Genomic DNA, 13,480 nt, shown 5'->3' with positions numbered 1-13,480 from the left:
ATGCAAATTAGCATGGAAGGAGCATTTGTGGTGGGGGATTTATGGGATGGTGGGGATGAAGGAGCCACTAGCCAATGCAACCATTCTTCCATGTAAATAGTGCTACAGCAGAAGCCACACACCTTATCTCCTAGCACTGTAAGACCTGTCTCTACCTCGGCATCTGCAGTGAACTTCTGCAGAAGGGATGAGTGCACAAAATTTGGTCTTTAACACTGCCTTTCCAAACTAGAACTCACCTAAAAAATGCCTTGACCACTCACTTGTTTGAAAGACAAATGTTTGATCTGAGCTGCTTCCCACAAGCAAAAACTCTTCCAGATAGGTATATGAAAAATAAATAAATACATTTGGAAGAAAACTGTACCCAGAACTGCAGAATTAGGTTCTATTACAAACAGCAACTGCAATCTGGTGTATACAAAATAATGTGTCAATATCTGTACAGCTGCAAGGTAGTGACTGCATTTATTTTATTCAATGACAAGATCAGGAATTAAACAGCAGCCACCCACATAATATCCCAAAGCACTATCTTTTGTACACCAGGAAAAATATGTATTATATAGTGTCTTTCAAAATGAAATTATATGTGTTTTTAATCACTAAAGTTATCCAACTACTAATTAGGTACAAACATATTTAGTACCAAAGATCAGACAAGCTCAGGTTGATTCAAGATCAGGGAGACAATCTGTTTTCACTTTTCATTTTTTTTTTTTTACTATGTGTATCATGGTAGAACCAAGAAACCCCAATCAGGGATTGTGGTGCTGGGCACACTACACACATCATAAAAAGGCAATCCCTACTGCAAAGAAATTACTATTTTAGCATATGACAAAAGACAACCAAAAGAGAAAACAAACAAAGGTGGGTACGGAGGACCAGGTAACAGTGAAACAAATGTGGTCATTAAGTAGCAGTTTTAATACATCAGCTGCCTAGTCACTGTTGAGTGTTTTGTAGCATCATAAGAGCAAGGAATTTTAAGAAGGGATTTGAAAGATGAGGAAGGTTTTTGAAGTCTTAACTATAAAGTCAATATATCTATTATCCAAAATTATTAGTATCGAAAGGGAACAATTTTTTTAAAAACAAGTCTTTTTGCCAACTAAAATCACATTTGAAAGGGAACTAAACATGTTAGAAAGGTGTTTGATTTAATTTGTTTTACCATCTCCATGTACATAAATAGGTAATAGAAAGAGAACACCAAAGCGATGTTAGCAGTGGAAGAATAATCCAAAATATTTACTGCGTGTGTGGAAAAATAACCAATAAGCCTTAGGTTAATGCCATCTGAGCAGTTCAAAATAAGTTGTTATGGCTCGTGTGAAAACTCAAAATCCACTCACCTAAGGAGTAATTGTGCATCATTCTATTTGATATTTAGGCACTTTCTAAATTAGACGGTGCTAGACAGTCAGTCACTTTGGTAACCTATGGACATACAACATGCTTCCAACAAAGTGGTACCTGAGGGCTCATTAATATTTAATTTATATTCTTGTTTTCCACTAAAACCAAAGCCACATAGTATCACCACAACTGTGTCTTGGTGTGTTTATTCTGTGTGGCATTGAAGACATTAAGTGAATAAGGATATATAACTGATAATGGCTTATGAAATATGCAGTGTAGTTGTAGCCGTGTCAGTCCCAGGATATTAGAGAGACAAGGTGGGTGAGGTGATATCTTTGACTGGACCAACTTCTGTTGGTGAGAGAGAAACTTTTGACGCACACTGAACTCTTCTTCAGGTCTGGGAAAGGTCCTCCAAGCATCACAGCTAAATGCAAGGTGGAACAGGTTGTTTAACATAAGTAGTTAGCACATATTCTAAGGGATCATTGTTGTAATAAACTATAAATCCAGTGTCTGGAATAGCCTCCCAGTAGGAATTATGCTAGACACTAAAAAATTATAGACTGAACAGAAACACTGGATTTAGTTTATTACAACAATCTGTAACCCACTAACCCCCTACTTTTTGTCCTATGACTGCACAGGTGCTAACAGGCCACTCTAACTTGAATGGTCATTTAGATTTTAATATGTGCTAACAACTTATGCTAAACAATCTGTTCCACCTTGCATTTAGCTGTGATGCTCAGAGGACCTTTCCCAGACCTGAAGAAGCGCTCTCTGTGGCTCAAAAGCTTGTCTCTCTCACCAACAGAAGTTGGTCCAATAAAAGATATTACCTCACCCACCTTGTGTCTCTACTGGTTTATGAAATGATACAATCAGGGTTCTAAGGTACCCTTAGCATGTGCAAAAATAGTAATTACTATAGAAAATGCAGAAAGTAACTGGCACTTCATAGACATTTAGCAAATGAATTAAAGTGCAATCATTACTGAAAATATCTGTAAAGTGAGAGTCTGAATTACCTGTATGGCTGTGAGGATATTGGCTAAAGCCTGGCCATACGTGTCATGGCAGTGAACAGCAAGAGCACTCACTGGGATTTCCTTCATAACAGCTTCCAACATTCTCTTCATGCTACCGGGGGTCCCCACACCAATTGTGTCCCCCAGAGAGATCTCATAGCAGCCCATGCTATACAGCTGTTTAGACACCTGATTAGAAAACAGAAAAGCATTCTAAAATGATGAGATGTAACCAGAGCAAAAAATAATACTTAGAATATACAGTAAAAAACGATTGCCATCTAAGTAAAACACACTGTTCCTCTCCTCTTCATATCCTGCCCCCATGCATGGAATAATCTCCCAAGCCAAATTCATCAAGTCACAACACTCTCCCTCATTCTCCCATTACACCCAAAAGAATCAAGATTTTTTTATGTTTATGGATTAACCTCCCTCAACCCTTCCCCAACGTTACCCACTTCCTTGGGGTCAGAGCCGTCCCTAAGGTACAGCAAATCAGGGCGACCGCCCCGGGCCCTGTGCTTTGGGGCCCCCCGTACTTCGTGAGGAGGCGAGTGGGGAGCTGAAGCGAGGGGGCAGGTGGGGAGGATGAGGAGAAGGAGAAGCCCCCCGCACGAACCTCCCCCGCTCCCTGTGTCTCCTGCCCGCCGGCAGGCCCTGCTGATCAGCGCTTCCCCCTCCCTCCCACCTCCTACCACTGATCAGCTGTTTTGCTGAGCCTGGAGGCGCTGAAGGGGAGGGGAGAGGAGCGAGGGCGCAGCGCACTCAGGGAAGGGGGTGGAACTGGGCCAAGAAGGGATAGGGGCAGGGTGGAAGTGGGAAGAGGCAGGGTGGGGGGTGGCACCTTGGGGGAAGGGGCGGAGTGGGGGCAGGGTTTGGGCGGAGCCAGGGGGAGCATCCCCCCCACACAGGTAGAAACTTGATGCCTATGTCCCGGGCCCCACACCCCCTTAGGGACAGCCATGCCTGGGGATTCTCCAGCTGGTCTGTCTTCCCTATGTATATTTTTAGTAAAGACTTGCCTTTAGGTTTTGGTAAACTAGAGGCCTGATTTTCCTTTCCTTGGAAATCAAAGGTCTAATGAAAACCAAAGGAATTTTAGTCCCTAGATTGCTTGATTTTTAGGAAACTGGACACTAATAAAAAATTGTAGTGAAAAAAATTCAAAACTGTAACACAATTAAAAGTCTACAAGGTTCTTTTATGCCTAACATACAGCCCAATTTTACAAACCCTTTCTCTCATGAATAGTTCTTACTCATGTAAGCAGTACCGAAAACTTCACTAGAACTACTCATATGAGTAACTTAGTGCAAATAAGGGATTGCAAGACTAAGCCCATACTTTTTATTAGGAGGCATTTCCAACTACCATCATAGTGTCTTTGAATTTGTTCAGAAATTATCTAAAAAATTATTTTCAGTTGCTAAACAGGTTTATTCCTTACAGCATTCCCACCTGTGCATCGAACATACTGAAAAGGACACCCTGCAGAGACAGAATCCCAGTTCGCAAATCTACTATTACAGAACTAAAAAGACACTGCTTTGCAAGGTAGTTTCATTTGTACTGCATGGTACTGTTAAAGCAATTCCAGGACATCATCAGCGGGATTGCTATATATATGTTGGAGGAGGTTGACAAAGTGCTTTGCCACCAGTCCTGGAAGTACTGGAGCAATGCTGTTATTTGCTTAATTCAAAGAACAGATGAAAAAGGACTCAAGTGGATTGAATTGTTCTGTTCAAAGCTTGTAAGGCAGATATGAGCACTATGACTATGGCAAATGTAGTAAAACCATTTTTGCTTTCAGATCCAAGATCCACGTTCAAATCAAAATACATTTCTCACACACTTATATAAAAATAAAAATAAAATAAATTAGGACATTCATTAGATTGTAAGCACCTTGGTGTAAGGAAGGCCCATGTCTTGCTGCACATCTATACATCAAACACACTGCAGGTGCCTGAATAGACCATCGCTGCAAGAAAGGTACTGTTACTCTGTGAGGATTTCTGCCCATAAACCTCAATCTTTTTTTTTTAATTTCAACATGAGTTTATAATATTAGATTGCATCTTTTTTTTTCTAGACCCCCCTTTTAATTATCTGCTGAAGATATTGTCTGGAGGTGCAGTTTCAGGATGACAAGAAGAGCAGAGGCATCTCTATCCCTCGCTTCCCCTATAAGCTGCTGGAAACCACCTCCCTTCCATCAACTGCTGGTTCTTTGGGTCCCCCTTCCTCCCAAAGAGAGAGCCCTAAAGGGTCAGGTAGAAGAAGGAAAAATTCTGCTCTGCTCCTGCTCCTTTCTTCATCAACTGAGTGCCCTCACACACCATTCTAACTATCGAGGTGAGGTTCTGGAAGAGCCTCCCAATAGGAGTTGTGGGGGCAAAAAACAATTAGTTTTAAGAGAGCTGGGCAAATTTAGGAGTGGGATAATATGAGGGGGTTTCTTGTGATGATGGGGGCAGGACAGGGGTCGGCAGCCCTGGCAGTCCCTTCTGGTTTACGTCTGATATTCCCAAAACTCATGCTTCAGGGCTTCAGCTGGCCACCTGGAGGAATCAGGAAGGGATTTTTCCCCAAACTGTATTCTAGTTTTTATTTATATATTTGGATCTCCTTTCTCTGAAGCATCAAAGATGGACACAGCTGGAGATGGGACACTGGATGGGGCTGGCCAGTGCTCTGAGGTGGCACCCAGCATTCTCTCTCACTCACATGCTCAGCTGTTTGGTTCTTCCTCACATGCTCAAGGTCTAACTGTATGTGGGGCTGGGAAGGAATTTTCCCCTATGTCAGATTGGCAGTGACTGGGTGTTTTTCACCTTCCGCTGCAGTGTCGGGAGCAGGTCACTTGCTGGGTTAATTAGGTAATCTCACTTAATTCTCTGCCATGCAGGATCTCAGGCACTGGTGCATCTCAGTCCCTCCTATTTTCTGCCTTTGGCACATGATAGGTTAGGCTCCTTTGGCCTGTAATATTTTGGTCTAATTTTGGTTGTTGAGTGGTGTGTGTGGATGCTAGATGGTGTTCGTGGTCTGGGATATACAGGAGGTCAGACTAGTTGATATGATGGTCCCTTTTGGACTTTAACTCTATTACCTTGCTATGATCAAAAGTTAAATTCTTAAATTAAGTTTTGAAAAGAAAAACACAACAATTTTTTTCTTTTAACTACAGAGAAACCTCATGGATTGGAAAGATGAGTAGGCAAGTACTCTCACACTGTCATACAACTATTGCATCCTAATATTCTAGGACAAGGCTGATGAATTATATTCTTCAAAATTCCAGGAGTTCGGGAATTACAAAGCCAGTATGTTAGCAGTGTGGGGGGTTTTATCTTCACGAGGAGCAACTTCATTAACATTATCAAAGTAAAACCTTTTTCTATGCTACTCATACTATTTTACTAGGCTATCCCACTCCAAATAGTGACTTGGTGCTAAAGGTGGACTGAAACATGAATTGATGGCCCAATCCTGCAAACACTTACTCACGTAAGTAGCCCTTACCCAGAAGGAGAAAGAAATCTCTTGTGAATTAAGGAAACAGACTATGACTAGGAGATGGTTAGAAATCTGGTAAGCTAGACATGCGTTTTGTCTATTTTACTATTTTAAGATCTGATGTTTTCTGAAATGCTTTTATTCTGATGAATAATACTTTGCTGTTATTGCTCCTGTAGGGAACAGAATTGCAGGGTAAGGACATAAAGTCAGATCTCCTGAGATAAATCATGTTGAAACACAAAAGACTAATCCAGGGCCCGTCCTGAGAATGGGAAAATAGTGACACTCCATCCTGAGAAAAGTGATGTCTTGAGGGCTGAGGCCTGAGAGGGGGTGTGCTCAAAGAGATCAGGAAGTATGAGATGAGCATTTAGCCCTGTAACTGTGACAGCTCTGACCCAGCAAATTACATAAGCAGATGTGCCTGTGTGCCACCCACCCAGGTTGCTCACATGCTTCTAGTGACATATGTGCTGAATCAGAGCCTAAATTAGTTACTTTAAGATGCTACTGTATTTTGATCACTCACAATGTGCTCATTGGTGAATAGCTATTGAAGAAGACATTGAATGGGATTAAGGTACAGTATCCAATACTTATACGAGTAAAGATTTATGGGATTGGGCCATTAAAGAGCACTCCTACTGTAACACTGTAAGGGACTAGTTCTGTGCAAGTAAGGTAAGTAGTCCTTAAAATAAGCAACACGTTGAAAGAAGCCTGTGGGGGAAATGTCTGCAACAAGCAATTCATTACAGCACAGCTGAATCTGTCACCATCACTATATCTAAAGCTGTGCCACTTAACTTTCACTTCATATTAAAACCAGTTAATTCAGAAATACTGAATACCTTCCAATCTAGCAAACTTTCCAGAGAGCATAAGTGTGTGGCTGCTGTGGGAGCATTATCACAAACTCCAGCTGGCCCTAATACTCAGAGAAGATGTGGAGAGAGAGGACATGCCTTGCAAGCTCCCCACACTGAATACAAATGTTGACTGGCTCCAAAAGCAATTGGGCAAAAAAGAAAAGAAAAAAGGGAGTATTGCCAAAAGCCAAGAGTGTGATGTGTCTTTCCCCACAATGACAATCTTTACAGCTGTTACCCGTTTTATTGTGCCTCTTGATTTCTCTTTCCCCTCTCATCTCCACAGTTCTCCCTCTCTCTCTCTCTCTCTCTCTGCCTCACAGGAGGCCTATCCAGCTGTTTCTTAGGCCATGTCTACACTACAAAATTATGTCAACCTAACTTATGTCAGGATACAGCCACCAGAGTTATTAAGTTGCGTGTGTGTGTGTGTGTGTGTGTGTGTGTGTGTGTGTGTGCACGCTTGGCTCCTGTCAGCGGTGCATGTCCTCACCAGGAGCATCTTTATCAACTGTATTGTCAGTGTGGAGCAAGGGATGGCTCCAGGGGCCAGCAAGTCAACGTAAGCAACGCAGTGTCTACACTGACACTGAGTTGACCTAATTACATCGACCGTGACTCTACACTGCTCGGGAAGGTGGTGTTACTACATCAGCATAGAGAGGTACTTAGCCAGCAGGAGTCAAATTTCAGTGAAGACACTTCCACAGCTAAGTCAACGCAAGGCAGCTTATGTCGACCTAACTGTGTAGTGCAGACCAGGCCTTATTTTCCTGTCGCCTTTGCCCTTGTCTCTTTCCCTACTTGGGAAAGCAGCCTCTTTTAACCATGTTCATCTGTCTCCCCTTCCTTATGCACTTATGCCCCCCAACAGCTTTGTAGTAGGAAATATTTTGTGAGTGGGTCCCTGGTCCATTCTCTCAACTAGTGCAGCTACTGCAGATGCCAGCACTTGGGTGCTGTATGCCCAGAGGACCACGATTCAATGGCAAGTTTGACTGTAGGAGAGCAGCAAACTGGTGTCAGCACAGAGTGAATTTAACACCAGCTGCTGCTTACAGGGGATCATGCTGGAAATAATCTCATGCAAAATGGTCTATTCTCATGTGCGTTTGAGTCTATTTTCCAAAGTATTTCCTTGCCTTTCTGTTTGAAGGAAATAACTCCTCATTTTTTGCTTTGTGATGGATTACCACCAAAGCACATTATTTTCTTTACATATAAGTGGATAGTGCTCAGCAAAATTATTCACTCAAGTCTAGAGTTTGTTTGGTTTTTGTGTTCCTTTTACATTGATTTTGATTCATTATTGACTCTTCTAGGATTAAACAGATAAAATAATTTGACCGTGTTTAAAACATATGAAAGACAGATGCATTCTTACTTCTACCACTTTAGCTGGTATGATGTTTCCTTCATACGGGCATCCCAATGCACAAGATACATACCTACATTCAAAAGGACAGACATAGATAAGTTTATACTATGTATGCATATATATTATACACATCTACTTATTAAATGCAACAAAATGTTAATGCAAGCATAAGGTTGCACAATTAGGTCAGGATATGCAAAATAAAGGTTGCAAATAGAGAACTATTTTTCTTTTAACTCTAAACATGCAGTTTGATATACTTCTCTTCATGCTCAATGCATATGATCAAATATAAAGGACAGGGAACATGGCCAAGATAATGCTGTTGCTGGAAACTTAATGTTTCCAAAGTCAGACCTTTTTGTTTTATACTTACCTGTATGAAAAAAGTAGCTATTTTTTTTAACAGTGAGAATTTTGTTTTGCAGCCACAAAACTCAAAAACAGCTGAACAGAACTTTCTTAAAGTTTACTCACCCACCCACCCACAACCAGAGTCTTTCAGCTGCACCAAGCATGAAAAATTTCAAACCCAAAGGATTTTTTTCTCCATAAGATTAGGAAGTTGTAAGTTAGTGAAAACGGGTTTAAAACAAACTGTTTTTGACCTCTACTATAGAATTTATTATCAAGTGAACAGAACATCAGTAGGCATGCAATATAATCTAATGGGATTATAATCTATAAACAGTATAAGAGTGGTAATTTTGATATAATATACAGGATATATTTACACATATAATGAAACATATTTTACAGATGCATGTACATAACAGTACATCAGAGCAAGAATTGCATCTGATTGGGATGTGGTATGAATAACCCCTGAAGCACAGTGGGGAAAACAAAAGTAAAAGTGGGCAAAAATGTGCTTAAAGGGCAAAGATGTACTCCTCCTCCTTCACACAAGCTAGCAGAAGCGCTGCCCTGCTAGGCTTACATAACGCAGATGGGCATGGGGCTATGGGAGGGCATGGCAAGGTAGAAGGTGGAAAGTAAATCTAGGCAGCACTTACTCTACTCAGACATTCCCCTCAAATGCCAATGGACTTCCAAGCAGAAATCCACCCGGTGAGTGGTGTAATAAAAGTGTGATTTTTGTAAGTTCAACAGAGTCTGTTCCACATAAATGATGTTGTCAAAGGAGTCTCTACAGCAGTGGTTTCCAAACTGGGGTTCGTGAACCCCTGGGGGTTTGCAAAATGTTACAGGGGGTGCTCGGGAAAATACTCCTTAATGGCAGCCAGAGGTGTCCCTAAGGACTCTGGGAAGCATGGGACCAGCAGCCTGGAGCCCCTGGACTTCCAAGAGCTAAGCAGATCAAAGCAAGCATATCTATCACACTGAGGAGATTGAAACTTCAAGACTCCTTATAAGAAATGGAAGGGGAGGTGGGTATTTTTGGCTGTTTTTAAAATGAAATAGGCAGCTAATATTGTTTTTAAAATTCTTATGAAGAACAAGTTTAAGCTTTGTTGTAACGTGCAATGTTTGCTTGGACTGCTCAAGACCTGAATGCTTGTGTAGGAGGAACTCTTTGAGTTGGCTTCTTAAATCCCTTCATGCTGTTTCACATCTGATATTCCTTGATGAAACATAGGAGCCTTGTCTTATAACAGGCTTATTCAAAGTGATACAAGCTACAAAAGTGAGATCTTGGATGAGTGTTGCTGTTTTCATAAACAGAATCCTTGGTATACAATCAAGGAAACAGCAGAACGTACCCAAAACCATGCAGCCAGAGGTGAGGAGAAAGCCAGCCAGAAATGTGAAGGGATTGATATGCTTCAGGAATCATGCAGCTATAATTTTATTTTCCCATAGAATCCCAGGTTCTGCAAGATTGGGGGAACTCCCATGAGATTAAAAGCAGCAAAGAGTCCTGTGGCACCTTATAGACTAACAGACGTTTTGCAGCATGAGCTTTCGTGGGTGAATGCCCAGTGAATCCCTCTCAGTCTTCAGTACGAGAACAAAAACGAGAAACTCTGCAAGGTTCTCCTTGCTGAGTTTCCCGAAGCCCTTTTCCCCTGCTCAGAGTTTCACTGCAGGTGGGTATCATTTGGCCCTATCATAGTTATATCCAATCCCCGCCCCACCTCCAAATTTCTTGTATAATATTTTGAAGGGAAATGTTGAATGGTCACAACGGATCAGCAGAGGGAAAGAAGATCATTCAACTTTCCCCAACAACCAGAACCAAATGGCAAATGATCCACAAATGGCGTGCACACTATGTGGTCCCTGCAACCGAAGCACATTGGGAACAGGAGCCAAGTTCTATCACTACACAGACCTTGCAAAAGACTTTCACGTGCCGGACATTAGCTACACATAGAATAACTGAGCAAACTTATCACAACCAAAGTGCATTAAAAGCAAAATAAATCCAAGAAGAAACTAAATTCTACAATGCTATCAGCTCTTTGTCAGCTTGTTTCAGAGATAGCTCCAGAGCCAGATCCACCCGTGCTATCACTTGTGGAAGTGTGCAGCCTCTAGAAAAGCCAATTGCAGATTCATATGCTGCTATTTCCTGTTTAGTATTATCAGGGCCGGCTTTAGGCCAATTCAAGCCTGGGGCTCCCAGCAGGGACTGGAGCCTCAGGCCCCCACCAGAGCCCCACTGCTAGAGCTCTGGGGCTATTTAAAAGTCTGGGGCTCCCCTGCTTCTACTGCCCAGCCCTTTAAATAGCCCCTGGAACCCCACTGCTTTGCCAGGCTCCTGTGGCTATTTAAACTGCTGCTGCTACCCTGGTGGGGAGGGAGGAGGAGGCACCCTGCCTGCACCCAGCGCCTGCCTGCAGCCAGCCCCTGCCCGCACCAGCCCCGCACCTCCTGCCCTGTCTCCAGACAACCCCTGCCGCACCCCTGCCTGAAGCCAGCCAGTCCCGCACTCCTCTGTGTCCAGCGCTGCCAACCCTGCCACCCCCTGCAGCCCTACCTGAAGCCAGTCAGCCCACCCCACACACCCCTGCCTCCAGCCAGCCCCACACCCCTTGCCCTGCTTGCAGCCAGACCCTACCACCAGTCAGCCCCTGCCCTGCCTCCAGCCAGCCCCATGTCCACTGCTGCCCAGCAGTTCCCAGGGCCGTAACCCTGCTTCAATGAGGGGGCAGGGAGCAGCTGGGACATGGGCACACCCTAGGGTGTCCAGAGAGCAAATGTGAAAATTGGAACAGGGGTGGGGGTAACAGGAGCCTATATAAGAAAAAGAACCCCAAATCGGGACTGTCCCTATAAAATCTGGACATCTGGACAGATCCACACACATGAAACGGAGCTCAGTTCTAGTTCAGGCTCATCTTTTTAAAAAGAACTTTAGGTCTGGTTAACGTACATCTGTATTTTCCCAGACATGTCCAGCTTTTTGGTTCTTAAATCGCCATCCGGGAGGAATTTTTTAAAATACGGACGTATGGTAACCCTATTGGTACAAAAATACATACTGTGGCACATCCCTTAAAGCAGAACTTTTACAGGAACCAGAAATGAAAGGCTTTTTACATGTTTTTTAGTCACCTGAGTATTATAGTGCAAGACTGCATATAGTATACCATGTTCGCTGGTATTTATTTTTATTGGCTAATCGTGCTAAAATGTATATGCCCATCAGTAGGTGAATTCATAATAAGTTGATATATTAGGTCCTCTTGCAGGAAGCCATTTGTCAGAAACAACCAGCCTTTACTACAAGAAGAGATGTGTGGGAGGGTGTGACAGTAGATTCCCCCAGAAAGAGATTCTCCAAGCCAAGACCAAAATGTATCTATCAGAACAGGATTCACATATTCACATTATTTTTCCTTATTAAAACAGTAACAAAATTACATTTATATAGTGCTCATTTGCAAATGGTATTAAACAGACTATTCAAAACTAGTATTATTATATTGCAGTAGCACCTTAGAGCCACTGTCATGCACCAGGATCCCATTGTACTAGTTGCTGTACAAGACAGAATAAATATATCCTTTAAAAACCAACTCTTTTAAAGATATGAACAAAAAAAATATAAAGCACATAATACTGAAACATAGGTTAGTTAGTTTAGGCTCAATCTCTGTATCTGGTTATCATAAAGGCACAACATATTAGTAAACACGTGCTATGAAAAGTGTAATTTGGTACTAACACACAGTCATCATGAAAGGAACAGGAATAACTTTAACTTGCAGCAGGGATACCTCTTATTCAAAAGATGGGCTAGATCCTCTGTCCCATTAAGGCTATTTTTTACCTTTCTGGTAGTATAAAGCATCCTGCATTGCACAGAGTTTAAAGGGCTCCATGTGGATTCCCCCTGCACTGGGGGTTTGGTATAGGGCCACCATCATGGCTGAACCTTCTTCTTAACCCTCCCCAGTGCTGGTGTTTGGTCATGGCAAAGGGGACAGGCTTGGGGTACCCCATTTCCCACTGATCCATAGCTGCCAAAATTTCTCCTTGGGACGGTGGGTGGCTGACCTAATATAGAGCAAGAATATAGATCAATTTACCACTCAAGTGCTAAAATGTGTTCTTCCAATTACTAGTAAGGGCTTGTCTATACCGTTTTGGTGCAATTTCAAGTGTGGATACAGTCATATCCATATAGAGTATTTATATCAAAATTGACTAAATATAAATATGCTAGAGTAAATATATAACTGCATCCACAGTAAGGAATTACACAAAGCATTACAAAATTTTGTGCAGACCAGCCCTCAAGGATCCTAGCATGCACGAAAAATAATCATGAGACCAAAATTTCTATTTGTATTAATAAAAAAAAATACACTGCTTTGAGAAGTATTGATTTGCACCAGGTTAGGTTGTTGGTGTTTAGTTCATAGTATAATAAACAGTTTTATATGTGAAGAAAATGCAGCACTTTAAAGCCAGAATTGGCTTAAACAAAATTGCTGAAATCAGAAAAGCTGAGCTGAACCATAATAGAAGGGAAAGAGACATTACTGAGCTGGATTAACAAGAAAAGTGTGCTTGAAACAGTGAAAGGTTTAGTGTGATGTTGTATCAATACAGATTAGATTATTTTGATAATTGCAACTTTTTAATTATTTTTTAAATGAAGAGCTGTCTATTAATTTCTAACACTCCTTATTGTGAAAATATTTACCGAAGTAAAAAAAAAACAACCCTCCTGCTATAAATAATTAAATATTGTGGAGATAACAAGCAAGTTTTCCAAATATTTTATTTCAAATAAGTTCAAGCACGACCACAACCAATAACAGAATAGGCAAGAAGTGGGTATTCTTGCATTCTTGCAAGAATTCAAGATTCTTGCATCCAGACTAACACGGCTA

General features: G+C 41.8%; 1 protein-coding gene across 2 annotated transcripts in view; it reads right to left on the bottom strand.

The window, feature by feature from the left end:
* Positions 1 to 13,480, bottom strand: part of HMGCLL1 (3-hydroxymethyl-3-methylglutaryl-CoA lyase like 1) — a 131,033-nt gene that overhangs the window by 41,155 nt on the left and 76,398 nt on the right. For both annotated transcript variants that reach the window (XM_039532441.1, XM_039532442.1), the window contains exons 8-9: positions 8,178 to 8,241; positions 2,397 to 2,585 (exon numbers count right to left, since the gene is read on the bottom strand). In XM_039532441.1, the coding sequence (XP_039388375.1) occupies positions 2,397 to 2,585; positions 8,178 to 8,241 (253 nt within the window). The remainder of the gene's footprint in view (positions 1 to 2,396; positions 2,586 to 8,177; positions 8,242 to 13,480) is intronic.

This window comes from Mauremys reevesii, linkage group 3 (genome assembly GCF_016161935.1).
Source record: "Mauremys reevesii isolate NIE-2019 linkage group 3, ASM1616193v1, whole genome shotgun sequence".
NCBI classification, from domain to species: domain Eukaryota; kingdom Metazoa; phylum Chordata; order Testudines; family Geoemydidae; genus Mauremys; species Mauremys reevesii.
This window is presented reverse-complemented; position numbering and strand designations above follow the sequence as displayed.